General features: G+C 36.2%; 1 protein-coding gene across 2 annotated transcripts in view; it reads right to left on the bottom strand.

The window, feature by feature from the left end:
• Positions 1 to 13787: 13787 nt before the first annotated feature.
• The window catches only part of LOC135088583 (lachesin-like), a 36891-nt gene continuing 25138 nt past the window's right edge, over positions 13788 to 25540 (bottom strand). For both annotated transcript variants that reach the window (XM_063983460.1, XM_063983469.1), the window contains exons 8-9: positions 18502 to 18672; positions 13788 to 15491 (exon numbers count right to left, since the gene is read on the bottom strand). In XM_063983460.1, the coding sequence (XP_063839530.1) occupies positions 15121 to 15491; positions 18502 to 18672 (542 nt within the window). In that variant the 3' untranslated portion in view covers positions 13788 to 15120. The remainder of the gene's footprint in view (positions 15492 to 18501; positions 18673 to 25540) is intronic.

The raw sequence follows: 25540 nt of genomic DNA, 5'->3' as shown, positions 1-25540 counted from the left end.
CCAAACTATACACGAATTTTGCGTACTGATCGTGTATAGTTTGGAAGAGCTTACTAAAAAAAGTCATATCCAATCTATACTCGATTAGTTTCTACTACACCACTTAGACTTGACTAGAGTGTGTTTAGTTGATATTGATTTAGTAAAATATGGAATTATATTTAAAATTGCATTTATTCGATATTATTACATAAAATATTATTATTTTACTGAATCTATAATAAATCTAGATTTTTAACACTATTGTAAGTGGTTTTTGAAATTAAATTGATTAGGTAGATTTCAAATTAAATAACAATTATTAGTGTAATCATAAATTCATTTAAAATGAGAGCGAGAGTGAGAGAAGAAAGTTCAACGTGCATTATTAATACATTATGCGAGACTTTAAATGCTAGGTTTGTATTATCGGCCGTTTGGTGTAGTGGTTCGAAACGGACTACTATTCCGGAGGTAGCGGGTTCGATTCCCGCACAGTACAAACATTTGTGTGCATGAACATATTTGTTTGTATTGGACTGGGTGTTTTCTATGTATAGTATGTATTTACAAAAAAAAAGTATTTAAGTATGTATGTTTAATACTTAGTATTATGTACAAGCTTTGCTTAGTTTGGGACTAGAAGCGCAGTGTAAAATGTCTAAGGATATTTATTTATTATTTATTTTATTTATTAACTTTTATCTCAAGAACAAAATCATTTTGACATATTTCCATACCTACATAATTCTTAATTTAAGAGTTATTCGAGAATTGGTGAAAATTAAATATCAGCCCCAAAACAAATATCTTTTCTATGGCAGAATACGTGTCGAAAGATGATTCAATGTTTAAAGTAGACACGCAGATATTAATTAATATGTAATAGAAAGAGAGGTCAATAAGACAAAATGACTAGCATGCAACTACTCGCGTATAAATTGTAATCACGCACTTATTACAATACATACGTGATTAGTCCGTATGCGTACTGGCGATGTATATTTTGGAGTAAGATATTTGCCCTAAGTCACTACAAAGTATACGCGAGCAGTACGCAGCATATGCGTACTGGTCGTGTATAGTTTGGAGGAGCTTAGTAAAAAAAGTCATCTCCAAACTATACTCGATTAGTTTCACACCCTTGCGTTCTGGCTATGTATAGAACGGAAAGACGCAGCTCTTATAGTTTCGGAAAAAAATGGCTGTGACATACGGACGGACAGACGGACGGACGGACGGACAGACAGACAGACATGACGAATCTATAAGGGTTCCGTTTTTTGCCATTTGGCTACGGAACCCTAAAAATCATACATTCATATCCTATTAACAGAATATAAATTAGGCCATAACATACTTGTTCTATGTCTTCTGATTAGATATGACTACCTAGTATAATATAATGCCTGTAATGTGAATGTATTCTAGCAATTTCCCAATAAAACATGATACTCACCGCAAAAATCCAGCGCGGAGGTTACTGTAGCCGATGAAAAGCGAAATGCTAAAACATATTTTAGGTAAAATATTTAATTTCCAATTTCTACGCATAACTGGCAAAACATGTAGTGTAAAAACTTTTTAGGGAATATTGTTTGAAACACAAAAAAACTAGTTCGCAACAAAAAAAAACTAAAAGTTTGAGAGCTTGAGCCATACACGAAACAGTTCCACGTATGATATGTGTATGTACACAAACTGGCTGGTATCCACATAGCCTTTATCTCCCCACAATAAGAGTTGAAATCGGGTAAAAAATCTGGCGATATAACATGAAAAGAGGTGCGGTGTTTCAGCCCAACTATTCCTATTCTGTGCAGACATGAATCACTTGCGCGTTGCACGGTCGATGCAGTTGTCGCTTATTCAATTTATTTGTACTATATTTAGTGGTTTCCTCTTGTTTAGAATGCCGTGCGAAAAGTAATAAGGAAAGAGATAATATTTTCAAAACGGCCAATAATTTATTTATTTATTGGCACAGCATTAGTTATTTATCATTAAACCTTGACGAATAGGCCAGTAGAATTAAACACAAAAATTGATTAAATCGGAAATAATTCCTACAAAAGATTTTTTTGCTTTAATGGCTTCATTGGTTGCCCATTAAGACTCTCCTAAGTTTTCGACTTCGACGGAGTTGTGCTTAAGTGGTGGGGGCCCCCGAAAGCGGCGTTTTTTCGGTTTTCCGGTTATACCGCGTAAAGGACTTACCCTATCGAAAAGTGGTCTTCATGACGGTTAAAGGGCACTTAATCCTGCATTGAATATGACCAAATTCATATGTTTTGGACAAACCGTTCTCGCGCTAAAGTTCGGCAAAGTAGAAAATATACGTATAATTAATGACCCTCTCCACGTCCAATGGCTTGTTACCCACATGCTTCCAAGCCTTGTAAAGGGTCGCCTTAACCAGTGTAACCCTAACAAGGCTCACGAGTTTGATTCGCTTATCCTTGTTCGTCCCAGCCGTTCCTTAACTGCGGTTGCTGCACCTCTTCCTGACACTCTCCTGAACGACTCTGTGTTACCTAATGTGGCTGCCTCTCTTCCTTGTACCCTCCTGTACGATTGCATTGCTTAACTATATGCCTGGTCCAAGGTTCGACGCCACAAAATCAACTATGTACGCGTGAAAATAGTTTAAATACTATTTTCCGTGCTTGCAACATTTTTCTTTACTGCTTCGCCTCTATTAGTCGTAGAGTGATTGTATATATCCTATAGCCTTCCTCAATGTATGAGCTATTCAACACAAAAATAATGATTTCAATCAAACTAGTAATTCTTAATATTAGCGCGTTCAAACAAACAAACAAAAAACTCTTCAGCGTTTTAATATGAACTTGTTGTTGTTGATTTTTGGCGTCGAACCTTAGACCAGGCATACGGCTAGGCAACGTAGTCATGCAGGAGGATACAAGTAAGAGGGGCAGCCACAGTAGGTAACACAGAGTCGTTCAGGTGAGTGCCAGGAAGAGGTGCAGCAACCGCAGTTAAGGAACGGCTGGGACGAACAAGGATAGGCGCATCAAGCTCGTAAGCCTTGATAGGGTTACACTGGTTGAGGTGGCCCTTTTCAAGACTTGGAAGCCTGTGGGTAATAAACCATTGGACGTGGAGAGGATCATTAATTATACGTATATTTTCTACTTTGCCGAACTTTAGCGCGAGAACGGTTTGTCCAAAACATATGAATTTGGTCTTATTCAATGCAGGATTAAGTGCCCTTCAACCGTCATGAAGACCACTTTTTGATAGGGTAAGTCCTTTATGCGGTATAACCGGAAAACCGAAAAAATGCCTCTTTCGGGGGCCCCCACCACTTAAGCACAACTCCGTCGAAGTCGAAAACTTAGGAGAGTCTTAATGGGCAACCAATGAAGCCATTAAAACAATAAAATCTTTTGTAGGAATTATTTCCGATTTAAAAGCTAATTCTACTGGACTAGAAAGAGTAATGCACGTTTTCACCATCAATCCCTAATTTTTAAGTAATTTTGAAAACAAAATTGCTATTATGTGCAATCATAAAAATTCACTCACACTCAGGTCACTTAAAAATTAGGGATTGAATGTGAAAACGGGCATAAGAGGTTTCGCTATAGACTCTATCTTTCTTTCCTAGGTCAGAAATGCAACCTGTATTGATCAGGTTTGTACAGTCTTTACACATTGTTTTTTTTTTAATTTAACTACCTAGTGGAAATCTTAGCGGAAAACTCATGCAAATTAACCTACTTGTATGGACCTCAATTATTTATAAGGGATAAAGTACTTATTAGTTATTTTGAAAATTATAAATAACTTGAAAAAATCGAACTGCCTAAGGCGGGAATTGAACCCACGACCTTCCGCTTGCCGGGCGACTGCTCTTCCAACTGAGCTACTTAGACACTGACTTAACATAACGCTAAAAATTAAATAACTACCTATTATTAGTTATTGCCAGAACTGTTACTATTAGTCACTGACTGGCAAAAAATTACAATAAGTACCTTGTTTAATGTACAATGAAAAAAAAAAGAACAAATAAATAATATCGAATAATAAACACATTACTAATTAACACATTTGTCTGAGTTACATCCTTACAACTTGTTGAAACTAAAGTTAATGCATGTACTGTAGATACTGGCGTTACTGTGTGTACCTTTTGTTGTATTATTACCCACACAGAGACTCATAAAAAGGGGCGGGAAACAAATTACCTAATTTCTCTTTATGTATACCGAATGAACTTGCTCAAATTGGCTGTTAAACACACTAAAACAATTTGCTTTGGAAAGGGACTTATTATGGGTTTTTACTTGAAGTTTAACTGATTTACAGATGCCGAGAGCATCTAAGTATTTCTAAAATATATCAAATAGGTACTTTAAAGTTGCATCTGATATTACAGATATGCAAATTGTCTTTTTTTTTTGATAAAATAAAATAACTTACCAATTATTATTTTTCTTTCATAACAGCAACGTTGTAGTAGCAGCAACAAATATTAGCTTAACATGTCGTTGTTCTCGTTTCGATTAACTATCAGTATCTTATAACTTTCCAAAAAAATATACCTTTTAAATACTCGTATTATACTTAGAAGAATTTTTCAATTTATTGTTTAATGTGTATAATCTTAACATGATTTAGCTACGCTACTTAACCATGGGCATGGGTATTGGGTATTCTTTAGCTATAGCTACGATACGACTATAATATATTATGATGCAATGTGAACACAGGGCCTTAGGCGGGCTTTTAAACGTAATTGCATTAATATGTACCTACCAAAGGTACCATCGCATGACACTTAACACGTATGAAATTTAATGGAGTTTATTTTCTCGTCCGTGCGACGAAAACAAAAAATTAAACGATCTTTTTAGTGAACTAGGCAGATATGATTTTACGATTCTCCTTGAACTTGTTTCAAATGAAATAAAAAACGATCAAGGTAGAGTTTAATCTAGGTACGTACTGTGTCCAGCTTTTTGGATGTCCAACACAGGGCCATATCTCGGTGCTTATAGCTATGTACGAGCTATGTACGTAGAGCGTTTTATTGTTTTTAATGAATTGAGTGAGTCTTACCAAATCTTCATTTTCACTCGATTTCCACATTATTTTTTTCACGTCATTCTGTTTCAGCTCAATCTTTGCCAGTCACAGAAAAAATCATAGAACTCAGATCCGATCTGTTATTGTGAAATCGGGTGCCCCGTCCGCATGGCTTGCCAACTGTCTGCGACACAGCCCTGGCCGTGACGCTGTGGAACAGAATCATTCCCAACTGCATCTTGGTGGCGGCAATAAATAGGTAACTGCACCAAAGTTGAATTTAGGCTTTGAGGTTGTGAAGCCTTGCGAGGAAAATTCTTGGGGAAAATTACATACTATTAAAAATTCAATATTATCAAAAAATGTAAATAACAAGAAAAAAATATGCTGTGTGAAAAATAATTGATTTTGAAATAAGATATTATAAGGTAAGAAAGATTTTCCACCAAAAGCTTCGCTGAAAAAGTCTACCATCTATTTTCCAAACCTAGCAAATGGAAAATTACCAGTGAACCAAGTGAGGAGTTTAGATACGAGTGTGACAAACTGAAGCTGTAAATTACTCCCTGGTTCCACTCATCATTTAGAAACCTCTATTAGTTTAGGCGTAAAATGTCATATCGTTCCAAAACATCGCAGCGCTCCATTCCACACCACATCTCGCACATCTTTGCTGGAAAGCTGCCTTATGTCACTATCATTTGATAAGACTCCGACGTATGCCTACAAGTCGCAGGCTGCACCGACAGTTTTAATTTCAACTGCGTCTTAGAGATAGCTAGTAATTGAGCCGTCTTTGATATATCGACTCTTCTATCGGATCGGACGGACGCAATAACCGACCGCTGATTGCTTCCATATGGACTCGGGAGATTGATTATTTTCTCGTTACCCGCCCCCGTGTCGTGTATTGTTTCCTTTAATACGCTGTCGCCTATTGGCTCTGCGTATTTCTTTAGTGTTTTGTCTTTTATAACGCACGTAATTATGTGTACGAATAAACGTTAGAAGATCGCCGTCAAATTGTTGATTGGGTTGGGTTTTTTAATGCCTTTTGTAAAATATTTTTATGAGGCCTAATTTCAGATATCTCTATTATTATAAACGTCATTGCTTTACGAGTAATATCAGGCGTTACAGCCCCAAAAAGGTTTCCAAAACAATGGTTACCCACTGTGTATTTATGTGTCTAAATCGGCATTGCGTAAAAAGAGCCTTTAATGTGAAAATATTGTTGGTCAAGCCGTCCGTTGGCCGTACCAAAAGCTCATAAATAAACAGAAAACTGGCTCTGTCGAAAAGTTCTGTAAAAAACCGGCGAACGAAAAATTTACAGCCGGGAATTCAGATGAGTTTCAATTAACCGTACTGAAACCTGCTTGGAACGTTGCGTTGATCGTAATCATATTATTGTTGTTATCAAAGTTAATAATGATGACGCCATGATATTACATATACTTATGTAATTATTTTAATTAACAATGATCTACAGCGTTACTTACTTGCGTAGGTCGTGGTTCATTTTTAAAAGGTTCTTGAAGGACTGTTCTTCAGTTAACTATTATAGTAAAAGTGTAATATCAACCCTTATTTTTTTAACAACAGTTACTTGTTTGAACTGAAAATGAAAATACTGATTGATTTCCCTAACCATCTTGGTTTTCTTTCTCACTTCAAAACACTAAAAAAAAATGTGATATCATCATGACAATTTTAGCCAGTTTGATGCCAGAATTTATGAAAATTTCTGTTTAAAGAGTTCATTCTTGGAATTAATTATTTGCTTCAGAAAATTGAATCTTTTAATGGAAAATATACAGTTTCAAGTCAATTCTCGAAGCCACAGGTAAAAGCTAGTTCTTCTGAAATCGATTTGTACGAAATGTGAAAATACATTTTTGGTTCGTAATTATTTCTTGGAACTGTCCATCCAACCTAGTCTGATGAATAATAAATAATTACAAATTACCTTTTTGTTTGCGCTACTTCCCGACCGTAATAGAGCTATAATTATCTAGGTAGGTACCTAAGCGATTTTCAAAGTTCTGCAACAGTAGGTACACTATGCAAACTTCTCATAACACTTGCCTCCCATGCTCAGAAAACTTAGTCATAGGCGTTTACCACACTACTAACACTCTAAAATCTTAAACACGTCTTTTCTTCCAATACGCGTTTTTAAACGCTTTTAAAATCCACGGTCTTTTTTCTAATAAAAAATTGGTAACTAGGTACTAATAATATTTCAGAGGTGGAATTGTGTAAAGCAATCGTTATCATTTGACAGTTCATATCGTAGGTACGATTATTCTGTCAAACGCTTTGTTTAACTGACTTTATCGTACGTTATGAACTGTCAAATGATAACGATTGCTTTACACAATTCCACCCCAGTTTGTCCTATCATGCATATAAATAACCTTTAATTTTTCGGCTATGTATTTAAAACGACTTAATATTAAACTCTTAAGACTCGAAAGTAAAGCAAAACTCGCTCCCAATCCAATGTGGCCCGAAAGTCGTGTATTTGTTAGCAACTCGAGGCGGCTCATTTACATACATAGAACGAAACAAGCCGCGAACGTAGGCCGGGGTGTGAACATCGCGCTTGTTGGTATAATGAAGACGGTCGGTGATCTGAGAAACTTGGGTAGCGGTTCCCAAACTTTAGGAGTTACTATCCCCTTATTGATTGCTGTAATAAGTAAAGTAAGACTTTTGTTGGGCTGGTAATATGGTGAAATAAAGTTGAAATAAAGCGCTAGTTTAAGTTAACTAGTCTAGTTTAACTTCTTCTCAGCACCAGCCCATATTTGGGATGTGTATAAGTGTCCTGGAAGGGCCTATGTACTGAATAAACTATTAATATTTGAATTTGAATTAGCACGCAAAATAAGTAAAAATGTTACAGATAGATATCAAAGGACAATGTTCGTTCTCCATACATTGTTCGCCTAAGAACCAACAATTTTGACATATTACTACCCGAAAGCGAAATAATACGATTCTGTGTGTAAGAACAATGATTCCTGATGGACACTTGCCATAAAATTAATGATTAAGAATACTAAATCACAGCGATTTTATAATATGTCGTTTATGACAACATGGCGTCTAATGTATTGTGTGAATGTATGAACGCCGATTCGCGAAAAATGTTTTATATTGTCGTCACGCCGAGTCGCAGCCAAATAGTATAAAATAATAGAACAAGTTTTAGAAATACAACTCGGCATTCCACTTTTATAATATGCCCACATATTGCACGTAAATAAACAACATGAATCGTAGGTTGTTTCCACCCTTGTCATCTGACACATGAAATAAACTCCTATTGTATTATAGATCTCGAAGCCGAATCGTATATAATAATAGAATGGGTTTTGGAGATCACTCGGGGTTCCACTTTTATAAAAAACCTATATATTGCATAAAAATAACACGAATCATGAGTTTTCTTTTCACCATTTACATCTGACACGAGATAACAAACTCCTATCTCCATGACTACCGTCGTAGTCTATGCCAAAGACTACAATATTTTAAGCAAGAAGTTTCAAACCTTAGCGGCTACAGTAACCCCTGGGCCACATACATCATGATAACATTCGGTCGACACCGGAACGAAGTCTTGCGATTATGCAAAAAAGCATCGTATTCTAGTGCGGCTATATCACGTTCAACCGGGGTTTTAATTCGACTAAATTCCTGACTAAAGACTGGAAGAAAATACGCCGCATTGTATGAGCACTTCGTGTTCGTTAAAGCGGCTTCAGATCTAGAGCCCACACAGTTTTCTTTCCAATAATATCCGCAAGTAGCGCTGCATGATCTTTACAACAAAAACGGCAATGGTTATTAAGGTGCCAAAATTATATGATTACTTTGGCACGGTATTATACACGTTCGAAGATTTGTCATTTTCATTCATTTCATCATCATCATCATCATTTCAGCCACAGGACGTCCACTACTAAACATAGGCCTTCTCCAATGACTTCCACATCGCACGGTTGGTAGCGGCCTGCATCCAGCGCCTTCCCGCTACCTTTATCAGGTCGTCGGTCCACCTTGTGGTGGGTTGACATTGCAGAATATGACTTTTGATAGGTTCATCATAGAATTCGGCGGGGATATCCTCACGGAGGAAGTTCGAAAAAGGGCGGAACAAGATCTTATAATAATGCAAGGCCGAAGCTGTAACGGGCGTGCTCCTACGTGTAATCCGGCGAGTATGCAATAAATAGTAATGTCTGGTAAATAGTGGTAATACGTATCGTTCGTTCGTTCGTTTCAGCCGAAAAGACGTCCACTGCTGGACAAAGGCCTCCCCCAAGGATTTCCACGAAGACCCATCCTGCACCGCTCGCATACAGGCACCTCCCGCGACCTTGACCAGATCGTCGGTCCACCTAGTAGGAGGCCTGCCCACGCTACGTCTTTCGGCTCGTGGTCGCCACTCAAGAACTTTCCTGCCCCAGCGGCCATCAGCTCTACGAGCTATGTGCCCCGCCCCGTCTATGTCTATATGCGCTACGATTACAGGGTATCATTTTGCATAGTCGCAAGACTTCACTCCGCTGCTGTCAAATCAATGTCGCATAATGTTATCGCAATGTGTGTGGCCCTTGGCCAAATCACAGAAGCCTATGCGAAGAAAGAGCACTTGAATGACAATGAAAATCAGGGTTACCATTTTATAAGATCTCCTCACTATTGAGGGTAACAAAGTAACATTAATAATCTAGCCATTAATTACATTTATTACCTATACGAGAAAGTAAAGCAACATGCGGTTTTATTTTAATTTGTAAAATATTTGTAACAGTTTGTTCTAAGTTTAGTTTTACAACAGTATTGCTGTTTCAGCTGTCACTGTGAAGCTTTGGGATAATAAATAAATAGAAAAAATATTAACATAAATATTTATTTAAGTTTTTATGTTCATTATCATAATATGCCAATTTAAGTTACACTGTGTGACAGTCTTTGACACTAAACAAACTCTTCAGCTTAATAATACCTACCTACAGGGCGTTTTTATAGTTACTCTTGCTGATGAAACAAGAAGGGTTGATTCTACTACTGAAATACAACTACTTTTCTTACAGGACCAATATCAAATTCTCAAAAAAATTCACATTCTCGTGATGGTGATAATTTCTATGGAGGGTTTTTTTTTTATATTCGGTCTCTTGGGATAAGTTATTCCATTTGAGCAGTAGAATTAATCCTTTTTATTTGATCACATATAAAAATAACACAAGTTTTTAGGAAAACTTCTTCTTTGGTATGGTATCACCACGGAGTTATAATGGCGGCAACTCTGTATCACTGACTTGTAACTTTCAAACAGTATGAATAATAAGGGCACCACATTGGTTTTCTATCTGAAAAAAGGCTTTCACTTTTAGTACTAACCCTTTAGCACTATTTCATTGAAATAAAAATACAATAAACGCACAGAAGACTGAAATTGAGTCAACTGACGTGACATTTATAATTTGTTGACATTATGACAGTTTGACAAGACTAGGGATTGAAAAAGTTTTAATTGAAAAAGTAAAATGACAATTTATTAAAACGATTCACAAGGATATAATCGATTAAAAATATTTATAAAATGTTCTGATACTTGCCTGTAGCGATTATCCAATCCTGGTTTCTACTGAAAAACTACCTCGTGGCAATTTTAATAAAATAATAAAATCTTTATCTTCTCTTTCACAATCTATAAAAGTTCATTTGGTCTATTATTATACATGCGCTATGAATGAGGGTTTTCGCGATTGAAAAATCCGCGAGATGGCAATACGTAGACGTGAGGTCCAAATGCTGCATGATTGGTTATTTTTGACATGACATTGACAGATATGTCAAAATCCACCAATCATGCAGCATTTGGACCTCGCGTATACGTATTGCCATCTCGCGGATTTTTCAATCGCGAAAACCCTCATTGGCATAGATTATAAGAGACTGGCAACTATACTAGGTTGATATATGTTTCTCTCACTTCAACTGGCATTGGATTCAACATCGGATTCTGACACTTTTACAGTTATGATACCATGAATATCAGTTTATGGTCCTAATTATTTTCATTTTATTTACGACCTTCGACCAGTTGGACACTTTAGATAGCTTCTTGTAATAGTGTCAATATCTTTTTAGCTTTTAACGCAAATCTAGTCTTCTAATCGATTTATTTTATTTTCAAAATCGATATTTTATTGTCTATGATGGCCGCAGGAACATCACTATACATGGACTCCCAGCAATAAAGTACGGTAATGCCTCGTACAGATTTTATGGGCAAAAATAATGGAACTTGATAGGTTTTAGACCATGCCACGCACCAAAACGTCCGGAAGTTGTAATAGTATTATAGAATAAACGTTAAAAGACTTATTTATTTAATTTTTCAATGCTTAAGTGTCCATTAGAATGAAAGGGTGCTTAATGTATTAAAAAAAATAGAAAATAATTATGATGGGTTAATGTTTTTGGGCGGTTTTTTAGGCGGTTTCTGACAATGTCCTTTGTCCAAAGCCACAACTATGCATCATCATCACTCATGGGTATGGTTTACAAGCTATTATTAAAAAAATGCAATTTAAATTATAACGAAGCTAGAATTTAAATACTTGCGACTGACTTAGCAGAAAAATAATAATTGGTATCTTTCGTATCAGCAAGAACAATGTACATTATTGTACATTTTGTAAAATTCTGATTAAATAAATTATTTACAACGTTATTGATCACTTGCCAATGTGCCAATCAACGGGCAAAAAATCGAGCAGTTATACTTAAATACTTTTCATATTATGGTCTCAGGAAACTCTAGTTGTCCTTTACTGTTCGTTGGTACTTAAAAGTGGGATAAGACACTAACTAGATGAGAACTTGTGACTTAGAAGAAACCGCAACAGCCGCCAACTTCATTGGCTGCCTTCTCAACCTACGCCGTTTTAATCTGTATGCCAAACAAAGTTACTGTACTGAAAACATACGAAATAGGTACTTAACTTTTTATCGATTTTCGCTTTTTTTCTCTTGCGCTGAGCAACCTTGTTTCTTGTCAAATCTTATAAGAGAAACATGAACTTTGTAGGATTTCATTAACTGGCGAATGTTTAATTATAACGTAAGTATAAATAAAATATCATTTTCAATCACGTAAAATTTTTACAGCTCCTGCGTTCCTGAAAAAAATGTGATAGACAATAACATAGATTGGACTTAGGGGGCGTCCATAAATTACGTGAGACAATTTTGGCCATTTTTCAACCCCCCCGCCCCCCTTGGTGAGATTTGGTGAGATTTTGCCTGACCCCCTCCTCCACCCCCCCAATCTCACGTGATATTTAATAAAATGCCTATTTTGCAATGTCTATGCTTCGATTCTATTAGATTTATATGAAAAAATCAGTAACCCAGTGTCGTCGTGCCACGCGCAGTGCAGGGTTCCGTAGCTTCCCGTCGTTTAGTAAGACAAGCAATTGCTTCAACCTAGGACCAGTTTTTTTATTCATAGTTAAAATAACTAATTGTTAAATTTGGCTACTAATGGTTAAATATTAATAAAATGTAAACTAACAGTTAAAAAATGTACTAAAAGTCAAGTTGAACATTGTTATAAAAACATTTTTTTCTGTTATTTAACCACTTGTCATTTAACATCTGTCAAATTTGACTATTGGTTACTTTAAATACGAATACTTAATATTTTCATACGTATGTAATGTCATTTTTTAGGGTTCCGTAGTCCTGACAAGGAATCCTTATAGGATATAATATATGTCTGTCTGTCTTTCCGAGGTTTCGCTTCGAAACTATTGGCACTGGGGAGCTGTAATTTTGTGAAGGTATGTATATTAATCACGCCGACAACATTTTTTCTAGGGTAGCTCCCCTGCATGTAAAGTGGGGATGAATTTTTTCATGGAAAACTATAACGGTTAAGATACATTACTTAGTTTAAAAGTAATAGTCATTTGACTCATGTATTATAAAATTTCTTAACCAGTAAAAATACCTTAGAAGAAAATATGAAAAATGACTTTAGACGAAGTAATTGCTTGCTTCTGAAATATATTCTGGTAACGACAGACAAGTACGGAACCCTACACTGCGCGTGGCACGACACGCACTTGACCAATTTTTTACGCAATAGCGATGCCGATGACGTTTTTTTTAAATTTCGGATTTTCTTAATTTCGACATTTATTCTGCATCTTTAGTATTCACAAATGCAGATGGAGGCATTTTTAGTTTAATTTGATTAGACGGTTTAGAATAAATTGTCATTATCATCATAAAAAAAAACATTTTTTTTACTTCAATTACCCAGTTTTCTGGCAATTTTATTCTATTTCTTGCGGGAAAAATTACGTGATATTTTCCGAGACCCCCCCTCTCCCCCACGTGAGATTTAGTGAGGTTTTCGTTGACCCCCTCCCCCCCCCCCCCCCTAAAAGTCTCACGTAATTTATGGACGCCCCCTTATCCTGAGATTTCTTTATTCATTTGTAAAAAGAAAAACATTTATTTAAGAATTTACCAAGGTACTTTAACTGGATTGACTGGAAATGTATTGCATTTGAAATTGTTAATATCTACTTGTAGATCTAATTGTATATTATTTTATTAATTAATTAACGAACCCTATTTACACAGTTCTAAATAAAGGAAATTAAAGAAATAAAACTGTTGAAAGTATTTATTATAATTTTATATTCAGGATATTTTATCAGGAGATATTATACATAATACAGAAAAGGGAATGTCTCTCAGTAAATCATGAATATCAAATACATTATTTACATTATATTTTATCTTTTTGTCATCCATACGTTGATTTTAGAGCTATTAATGGAAATATTCTTTTTCTAACGTTACTTAAACTAAAAATGCTTAAGGTAACTATGAACTTATTGGAACCAATAAGATGAAAATTCGATAGCTGATTTAATTTAAGTTAAGTTGACATAAAACAATTTGAAATGAAATTAAAAATAATATTATCAACCAAATTAGTCAATCAACTTTAGTTTCATTTCATAGTTTCGTCAAATAAATCCAATTTAAAAACATCTTTACATACATTGTTAACTTACTCAGTTAAATTATAACAATTAAAACATAAAATATAAGCAATTTACGGCTTTAATACGGTTGCCTACTTCAAATTAATTAAGTTGCGTTAATGAATTTTTAAAACAAAGAAGAAGTACTTGATTTATCCAATATTTTTATTACACTTTATTTGTTCTGTACATTTTCCTCCTTCATTTTAATTTAAATTAATAAAGCATAACGTTTTATGTTGTACTAAATTACTTTCTACTTCACAAAAAATCGGTAGCAAGTACCTATAACAACAGCTTGTCATAATATCAGTGAAAAAGTATCGGTAGAAAACACATTTTTCTAGAAAATTGTTTAATCAGTGATAAAAAGTATGGTTAAAAAATTATCAAAACCATTATGTACTTATGGTGTGAAATGCGACCAGATTATTATTGCCATATTTCAGTCAATCAATAAGTTTTATACTATCAATATCACAATTTATATTATAATTTATAATTATATTTCATATAGCATACATTATAGCATTCAACAATAATTTACAACTATTACACATGCCTTTATGATTTTATTTTACTCCTAGTTATTTATAATGAAAAAATATTTAATATTTATTTGGGTTAACAATAATAATGTACAGTTTATCTAAAATTTAACAGCAGCTACCTTTTAAATTGTGATCTAATATTGGAAATAATATACTTAATGGCTACGATAGCAATCTATTTTGGTATTAATTTGCGAAGAGCCGTGTCGGAACTCTTTCATCAATATCAATTTTCAGGTTAGGTCCTTGAAAATATTCAGTTATTACGCGTTTAGTGTAAGCCAAATTGTGTATTTACCTATCTACAGTCATGGTTATAAAGTTATCCTTTATTTTAATAGCAATACCATAGATTGTTCCCTCCGTGGTTTCTGCAATCGGTGGGACTTACGTCAAAGATTTCGATATGGGTTGAATCGATTTTGTACATTAAATAGTATAATCTACGTTAAACCTGCACGTAAAATTGTGAATGCTACCAATAAACTGTTGAAGGACAGTGAAGAAGAAAATGTTGTACAAGAGTTAACCCCTTCGAATTCGTTTATGTCGAATATTTTTCGTATCTTATTGCTAAGTTTCTGTTCCTTGACCATATTCGTAGCCAGATAATTGTGTGTTTTGTTTTTTGTAATATATTCATTCGATAGGTGCGGGGTTTTTGATGACACGTCGTCTACAACTAGTTCGTCTTCATCATCAGACCTGTCGGCAGATCCAAACTGGTTGTCAGGACCCTCGATGGGTGTGGAGTATTTGTAATCTTCCTTCTTGCTTGCAGGGCTTGTATTCCTTACGGTCGGGCCAGGAATTTCTGTAAAACATTTTAACATTAAAGAACTGATAGTATAGACTCGTGGCGTAGTATTAATAGTTCTCTTTTCAGTAGTTATTACTAATATTACCTACGTTAGGTATTGTTCCCCAGGCTAGCAAAGAACTACCTAATTTTTGATGAAAGTTAAAGTAATAAAGTAAGAAACAATGAGATATTAAGTCTAAACGTGTTATAACTCAATTGCTTAAAGGGTTGCTATTTTTTGTATGCCTTGTATCCTACCTCAAAAAACTCGCCTACAAAACCTAGACCTCATCAACGCGAGTGCAAAATCAAACCACAGGCTTGTGTTTGTCTTTCTAGCACACAAACGAATGGTCAAGCTAGGTAGATTGCTGTTGGCTATCTCAATATACCAATGCCCTAAGTAAAGCTGGAACCAAGATTCGTATGCATTTATAGTCCGTGCCAGTTTAAACTGGCTATTTTGTAATTTATTGTAGCCTACAGCTGTTAAAATCAACTCAAACAGAGATTGAACTGCCTCAGAATTCATAACATTTCTTCATTTTGAAATCAAAGATAGGTTTATTCGAATATCTAGGTATGTATTACATTTCATGATTCGACTTTATTAATTGAAAACATTGCCAGTTTCTATTAGCACAGATATTATTGCCTTGATTCAATTGTACGTATTTTTCGTTATGTTTCTTATAGTATAATAACTGTGTATTTTCGAATGTCTCTTATTTTACGTATCACAAGTCTAAAATGAATGACAGTTTTGACAGCAAACGGCTTGAAAATAGCAATTTCTTAGTGGGTTATGTTGATTTTGCTAGGTGCATCTTATCAAAATATAATAATGCGTTCCTTAAATGTTTATTATTTAAGGTAAATACATCTTCAAAACGTGTAAGAGTACTGTAACGCCACAGTTTCAATTAGCACCAATCTTATCGAAGCCATTAGGGCATTAATAGACCTATTCGATTCTCCTGGAATCGGCTCCAGCCTTAACGTAATCTCTCCATTAATTTACACTGGCAGATTAGCATTGGGCTTACTGAACCGACAATGAACAATAACTATCAGATAGCATCATTGCAAGGTGGTAATTAATGTGCTGGGTGTAATCCTATCAAAAGTTACAAAGGACTTTCATTACTATCAGCGATTAAACAAGCTAGAGTTTAGACAAATACTATCTCAGTATAATAACAAATTGAACATTTTTATAGGTTTGAGGCTCCATTCTGTTATGATCATTAAAATTTTATAGTTTTTTTAGCCGCTTGACTATTATAATTGTGGTGGTGAACCCACTAGTAAAACAAGCTTAACCATAGAACATAGAAACCTCTTTCTATGTTCTGTAAGCTTAACTTACCTCGAGGGGTTAACGGGACTATAAATTCATAAACTAGTAATTTGTATTTGCAAATCTAAATACATTTAAATAAGTCAAAGGTGACTGACTGACTGATTGACATAGTGATCTATCAACGCACAGCCCAAACCACTGGAAGGATAGGGCTGAAATTTGGCATGCAGTGCAGGTAGATGTTATGATGTAGGCATCCGCTAAGAAAGGATTTTACGAAACTCCATCCCTAAGGGGGTAAAACGGTATCCACGCGTACGAAGTCGCGGGCGGGCGCTAGTTAGTACCTAAATATTCTTTAAAAAATACATCTCGCATCACCACTTTTCGCATTCCTTTATTTTCCTATACAGGAATTAGATGAGTTCTATCAAAGGAACCACTTATCTTGAATAATTTATCTATCTCAATAGGTGCTGTGTAGTTTGTCACTTCATATGAAATAAAATAGAGGTCTATTGTAACTTAACAGAATTAGGTGACATGGCAACGTTATCGTTCCGGGAAAGTGTTTGTAGGTATTTAATAATATTAAAGCAATCTTGTAATTTTATTTCTCCGATAAGATTCAAGAAAGACTTCCACCAGTCCTTTGTCTGATGCTCGGTAATACAGGGATGTAGGTAGGTAGCCTTTACTTTGAAGCCTTGACTTTTGAAGTGTTAAGTGGCTGATTTTTATCTTTTAATAGAACATGACAAATTTTTGCTTTAGCACTTTTTGTCAAGGTTATAGGTACTATCTACTAGTATCAGCCATATTATGTAATTGTTTATTATTCTGAATAAAATAAAAATAAAATAACTAAAAGTTAGTTTTGGTGTGTGGATTTCCGTATACTGAGGAAATAATAGTTAGCAGTAACGTACCAATTATGAAATGATTCCAAAACATGAGTTGTTAAAAAAATCATGCATGCACTGATAACTTACAAAAAGCCGTTTTGGTGTTATCCAGTTCACCAAGGGAGTCCTGGGCTACCAGTGGTGGCCGCCCAGAATAGCGGCAGTCAGCTTCCTTGCGGTTAGGATCATTTAATATTTATACTAACTAACTACAGCGCTTACTGACAACTTACCATAAAGCCTGAAGATGCTATCCACTTCACCCAAGGAGTTCTTGGCAACGCAGCGGTAGCCGCCTACATCAGCTGCAATCAGCTTCCTTACCGTCATCAGTACCATGATTCATTCACCGAGAACGTACCAAGAAGTCCTATTGCCAACACGAAATAACTTCTTAAAGCCTGATGATGCTATCCACTTCACCCAGGGAGTTCTTCGCAACGCAGCGGTAACCACCCACGTCAGCTGCAGTCAGCTTCCTTACCATCAGTACCATGATATATTCACCGAGAACTTACCAAGAAGTTCTATAGCCAACACGAAATAACTTCTACCAACTACTTACCATAAAGCCTGATGATGCTATCCACTTCACCCAGGGAGTTCTTCGCAACGCAGCGGTACCCGCCCACGTCAGCTGCAGTCACCATCCTTATGGCGAACACCAAGCTACTTTTACCGATAACTTACCATAAAGCTGACGATGCTATCCACTTTACCCAGGGAGTTCTTGGCAACGCAGCGGTACTCACCAACTTTGTCTGCAGTCACCCTTCTTTTGGTTAGCGCCAAGCATCTTTTACCAATAACTTACCATAAAGCCTGATTATGCTATCCACTTCACCCAGGGAGTTCTTCGCAACGCAGCGGTAACCACCCACGTCAGCTGCAGTCAGCTTCCTGACGGTCAGCGCCATGCTGCTCTCAAAGGAGCTGATCACTGTGTTCACCACCTCGTACTTGCTTGACGATATCACCATTTCATCTGGTGAAGAAATATTTTATTAGCAAGGCAATAAATAAATTTTACAAGTTGATGTTAGTTACAAGTGAAGAACGTAAATGATTCCAATTGCCATAAATGTAAAATTAAAGCCTACCAAGAGACATACTCGTACATTTCATCATACTACTTTCGAACTACTTTAATTTAACAAATTAAAGTTTGAATGAGGTCTCTACACCCGTTGAAAGCGTAGCTGAATTAATTGGGTTGCATTTAATAAGACATGTATACTTTTAGTACCTATTCCTCGGTGATTTATGGGTTTGAACGTGTAAGTAATATGTTAACTGCTGCAAAAATATCAACGTGTCCTTTGCAAGCGTTGCAAAATGAACGATATTTTTCAAGAAGCTTCAGAGCGCTGACATTTCCTGCACCTTTTCAGCGGGGCCCAAACAATCCTTCTATTGGTAAATAAGTATGTCGTTCGCTCCGAGCCCCTAAGCCCCCAGCGCCTGTTGTCCGCAAATGATAAAGCGACTGGCTTTCTTATGAAAACACTGTTGCACCGCACTGCCGTGTAAATAGTCTCCCAGCTCCGCCCGCCCGAGTTATTGGAGGCAATAAAACAAGCCGCAAGATATTAAATTTTTCATCGCAAAAACCCTAAATTTTAACCCAAGGAAGTTACAACGATAACGCTTTTTTAATCTCAATCGAAACTTTGTTTACCCCGTGTACCTCCGCTCGCGACACCAAAGATGACCTTCAAACAAAATTATCCGACAACCCGAGCCCGCCGCTTCATTATAACAAGAAATTTCATCTCAATTAATGTCTAAAATAACACTGTAACACTCTTAATTACGCTCGAGTGAGGCCTGCTTAATTAACACTTACATGTCAGCGGGTCTAACATAGATTGATGACAAACGAAAATGACGATCCAGTGCTGTGCCCTTTTGGTTGGTTTTCGTTATGTACTTGTGAGAAAATGCCAGTCATGGGAGGCAAGTTCGTGGGAACAATGCCTGGAAACGCACCACGGATCATAACACAGAGTGGAGCAAGTTGGCCCTTAATGCGTTTTAACAATTAGCGCCAGCTCGGCGAGAATGGCTCGGGCCCACGTTTTTATCGTGCCACCGCACGGAGAGAATTTTTCATTAGTATGTAACTGTGAATAATAATTGTTATAGCTATATTTTAGTTGTATGTATAAGTTTTACTTCATTCCGGCAAAGCAACTTGTTTGATCATCCATGTTATACGCCAGCATTAAATGTTTCAACTTTGGGGTTCATTAAACCCTCGTTCAGCCAAGTCCATCAGACACTAAATGTTTATGTATTTTCCACTGGCAAAAATACTCTCACATCAAAAAATTAAAACAGCAGTCTACTACGACTACATCTGTGTTTGAAATCTTATGACTGTTTCCAAGAAAAACTTGATTATAAATATTGGTGTGTTGTGATCATTTCAAAATCTACTATCATAGATAATTCTGTAAGAATCGTGATATTGAGCTTAATTCTTCCGAATTTGATCAGCACAAATCAAACAGCAGCGTTTCAACTCTCTTTTTATTTACCTAACTTCCCGATTCTCATCATCAAAAAGCTAAATCTCCACTGGGCACTTAACCTTTACTTTTCAGGGTTATTCTCATTGGCTAACTAGATAATAAAGCAGTGAGATAATGTTACTGTAGCTAAGGCTGGAGTATCGGCTATTCCGTAGAAGTTATTATGACCGTTACGGCCCCTCCCTTAGGTTTTCAGCGGCTGTAAAGTCGCCAGTGAAATGGTGAAGGAAACACTGATAGCTTCAGGAACGGGGCCATCGACTATTGATATTGTGTTGAGAATTTAGTGCATCCATACTAGCTTTTGAGACCGTGTAGTTTTATTGTGGTTGAGAATAACACTACAAGTATTTCCTAGAAAATCTTGCGTTAAATTCAAAACCTAAGGTTATTTTTTTTGTATTTTTAGGCAACAGCAATGCCTAGTCATCTCGCTTTTCAGATTTTTTTCTGTTTAATGTTGTTTTTTTATACGAAATCTAAATAAGTTAAAATACCTACAGGTAAGTAAGTATTAAGCTGCTAATCTTGTTGCTGCTAATCTGCTTACAGATTATTATTTTAAAATTTTTAAATTTTTATTTGGAAAGCTTCTGTACTTTTTGAGCGACTTCAATATTACTTCCGTAGAAAAGCAAGTACGAAGGAGAAGGTAACTAATAACGTGGTTTCAAGGAATGATGTAAACAATTTAATATTCAACCTAGCTTAGCATGTGTATTTGGAACTTTATTATAATTTTGTTATGAGTGAAGGTATATAGACTTTTCTAGCCATAGACCAATTAGTAGGTACTACCAAACACTGAAAGGCTTATTACAAAAAGTTAAACGCCTGCTGAATACCTGTTTAAATTATAATTTATTATGGAAATGACATTTTAAATCAATGTTTAACGTATGTTAAACTTTTTTGTAATAAGGCCCTGATACTCTAACATAATTTGGCGAGCGTAAAACTCCACGTCACCCGCACATGTATATATTTTACTCCCAATGTTTTATGACGTCACGTATTCTCCATTTCGGATGAGCGCCAAGCATAATGTGGAACTTAAATTTTCCAGAAGCTCAAAACTCGGTCCCATTGAAAATTAACCCGTAAATTTCACGCGACAACTGCCGAGTAGAGAACTTTGCGAAACCGCCGTCGGCTGCGGGGCGAAGTAACACCTAGTATCGTATCCAGCTCATTACGGCTTACTTTTTAGTATGAAACGCGCAGTGTACTGATAAATTATCACGTTTTACCTCGAGGATTTGGCTAGCAAAAACACTATTATGATAACCAGTAATGTATTTCATATCACTAGTTGTCGTCTGTTGAATCTCATATGTATCAAATATTAATTTGCTGCTAGAAGCTAATCACAAATGTCTTTATACTACAAAAGTCCCCAAATGTAGTGACTCCTTTCCATATTTCAGAAACGAAACGACTTGTGAATTGTGATGTATAATGCTCGTCCTCACTGAATACGTAAGAACATTCGGCTGGTACGTTCCGTACCCAGATTTCCTTGACACATAACATCCAATGTTACGCGGTGAGATACCACCAAATATGTTTTATTACGCAACTTTCAGCTTTATATTAGCCGTATGTCACTAATGGATTTTTCACTGAGACACGTGTACTTTTATTATGATTCCCGAACGGTAATGTTTCTACTTTTCAATGTTATTGGAACATTCGGTTTTATACGGCAGAGATACGAGCTCAAGTCTTCGTGATGCGCTCGTTTATTAAAACTGAATTTATGCATTCAAAAAGATCACACAAATTAGGTTTGCGCTTCATATTTTCATATTGCTAGGAAACGATTTATGTGAATATCTCGTATCTGTAAAGAATTTTATATGAAACCGGGTAGGATGGGAGCTCTCATCTCTTACGTGGCAATGTGAATAAAATATGGATTCATCAGTTGAATAAACGAACATTTCGTGCTTGAATAACGTTGTGTTCACGTTAGGTGTGTAATGATCACCTGGCTTTGTATTTGAATGTTTTCTCAAAACCGAAACGCAAGATGAGAAATTGAGTTGGTGAGACCTAGTTAGAAATGAATGAAAAACGCAAGTTGGAATGTTTTGAGGAATTAAAGCGATTAACGTTTAAGTTTTCCTTTCAATCATGGCACAATTTATTTTTAGAATTCAGAGAAGTTACCCAAAATTTTTACTCATTTGACAGAAACCTCATTAGCAATTATAAACTAACTTTTTGTTCGATAGAAGTTGGAAAATGACGGAGGCGGAATATAAAATCAATTTTAATAAGTAAACTGATCCTAACAGAATTCCAAACTATGTAGTTACAATTAAAAACGTAGGATCTATCGGATGATGTTAGATGGGTAATTTCGTGAAATTATTCTGTATACGAACTCTACGTTAGCTAATATTTATTTGCGGTAGTCCTGTGGGAGAGACCCAATTACCACATTGTCAATTACGTCACGAGCTTCGGGAAGGACTATATTTTAAAATGTAAAGCAAAAACCAGTAAAAACTTGATTAAAATAGTACTTTTACGTAGCGTATTTTCAAAATGTCACATATAGGCCAGTAGAATTAAACACAAAAATTGATTAAATCGGAAATAATTCATACAAAAGATTTTTTTGCTTTAATGGCTTCATTGGTTGCCCATTAAGACTCTCCTAAGTTTTCGACTTCGACGGAGTTGTGCTTAAGTGGTGGGGGCCCCCGAAAGCGGCGTTTTTTCGGTTTTCCGGTTATACCGCGTAAAGGACTTACCCTATCGAAAAGTGGTCTTCATGACGGTTGAAGGGCACTTAATCCTGCATTGAATAAGACCAAATTCATATTATTTGGACAAACCGTTCTCGCGCTAAAGTTCGGCAAAGTAGAAAATATACGTATAATTAATGACCCTCTCCACGTCCAATGGCTTGTTACCCACATGCTTCCAAACCTTGTAAAGGGTCGCCTTAATCAGTGTAACCCTAACAAGGCTCACGAGTTTGATTCGCTTATCCTTGTTCGTCCCAGCCGTTCCTTAACTGCGGTTGCTGCACCTCTTCCTGACACTCTCCTGAACGACTCTGTGTTACCTAATGTGGCTGCCTCTCTTCCTTGTACCCTCCTGTACAATTGCATTGCTTAGCTATATGCCTGGTCCAAGGTTCGACGCCACAAAATCAACTTTGTACGCGTGAAAATACACTCAACATCAAATAAACCGCACCTTCCGCGACGCGAACTTTAAAGATTTTCTTCTGACACAATCATGGTACCCCAACAATATTGGTGTTATTTGAAAGCCCAATAAATATCCTTAAAGAAAAATATATTTCATTTTTAAATAAATGATTAACATATACCATAAATGTGACTTGAAAATTGACCTCACTTTGGGCTCACCTCTGGGATCAATTAGACCAATTTTTATGGTTATAAAACCAAATAAAGATCTCACGTGTCTTCATTAACCGATGGATAGCGATTAATCCCAACTTAACAGTTTTATAGTCATAAAAAATGGCTATAGCGTAACTACCTATTTTTTGAAGAAGTGACTCTGGATCCTTGTAAAGACACATTTTTGGGGTTAAAACCATTCCTTTAATAAAATGAAGTTTAGAACTAGGCTTTCAAATGGTACCAATGTTGGTGGGAAGTGGGGATGCATACGTTTGATAAGTGCTTGTCGCGGGAGGTGCGATTTATTTGATGCCGAGTGTAGTTTAAATACTATTTTCCGTGCTTGCAACATTTTTCTTTACTGCTTCGCCTCTATTAGTCGTAGAGTGATTGTATATATCTTATAGCCTTCCTCAATGTATGAGCTATTCAACACAAAAATAATGATTTCAATCAAACTAGTAATTCTTAAGATTAGCGCGTTCAAACAAACAAACAAAAAACTCTTCAGCGTTTTAATATGAACTTGTTGTTGTTGATTTTTGGCGTCGAACCTTAGACCAGGCATACGGCTAGGCAACGTAGTCATGCAGGAGGATACAAGGAAGAGGGGCAGCCACAGTAGGTAACACAGAGTCGTTCAGGTGTGTGCCAGGAAGAGGTGCAGCAACCGCAGTTAAGGAACGGCTGGGTCGAACAAGGATAGGCGCATCAAGCTCGTAAGCCTTGATAGGGTTACACTGGTTGAGGTGGCCCTTTTCAAGACTTGGAAGCCTGTGGGTAACAAACCATTGGACGTGGAGAGGGTCATTAATTATACGCATATTTTCTACTTTGCCGAACATTAGCGCGAGAACGGTTTGTCCAAAACATATGAATTTGGTCTTATTCAATGCAGGATTAAGTGCCCTTCAACCGTCATGAAGACCACTTTTTGATAGGGTAAGTCCTTTACGCGGTATAACCGGAAAACCGAAAAAATGCCTCTTTCGGGGGCCCCCATCACTTAAGCACAACTCCGTCGAAGTCGAAAACTTAGGAGAGTCTTAATGGGCAACCAATGAAGCCATTAAAACATTAAAATCTTTTGTAGGAATTATTTCCGATTTAAAAGCTAATTCTAGTGCTTTTTGTTTATTGTAATAAAGTTGTAACAAATAAGGAACTGAATCATTATCTGGGAGGGATTTTCAGAGTGTTTACGGGAATAAAAGTTTTTTATCGCGTCACGGGCAGAGTAAGGAGTGTCGTTATGTCGCCAAGCGCCGTGTTTGGTTTAGAGTCCCGGGGGAAGAATGTCCGTCAGTTATATTTTTCATGCTTGCTGTTGACGCATCTTTCGCTACATTGCTTTTGTGTATTAAAGATTAAACTAGTAGAGTCCTTAGGGAAAATTTAATGATTTAATGAATGGCAGAATTATAAAATCAACACTGAATACTTGTTGCTAATTCACTCGAAACATAAACTCAATACAAATTCGTCTCTATGGAGGAGTGTTACTTAATTATCGCAAAAACATTTCTGTATGAAAAATGCGAGTCTTTTTCCCCGGCTAAAAAGTGTAATTATAGAAATTTTATTTTACGATAATATAGGTTTGAGGCTTTAAATAGGCGCTAAAAGCAAAGGGAAGGGAGCCAACGACGTGAATATTATAATTATGGGATTTTCCTCGACTCTTTCCTTCTTTTGCAAATTGTTCGCGTTTTTTTTTTGGCGAAATGCGAATGGGCGGGTGACGCTTGAAAGTAATGAGATATTAAGTTTTAATTTACGAGTGCGTCTGATTCAAATTGTGGATTGAACTATTGTGGGAAGACAATGGCGTTTACTTCCGTGTCAGTGGGCTAGGCACTTAGAGAGAAGCTGTGCAGGAATACTTTTCAAATTACCTTCTATAGTAGCTAGTGGTATTCTAGAATAGAGT

This window comes from Ostrinia nubilalis, chromosome 1 (genome assembly GCF_963855985.1).
Source record: "Ostrinia nubilalis chromosome 1, ilOstNubi1.1, whole genome shotgun sequence".
Lineage (NCBI taxonomy): Eukaryota > Metazoa > Arthropoda > Insecta > Lepidoptera > Crambidae > Ostrinia > Ostrinia nubilalis.
The sequence above is the reverse complement of the archived record's forward strand: the minus strand, read 5'-3'. Positions and strand labels throughout refer to the sequence as shown.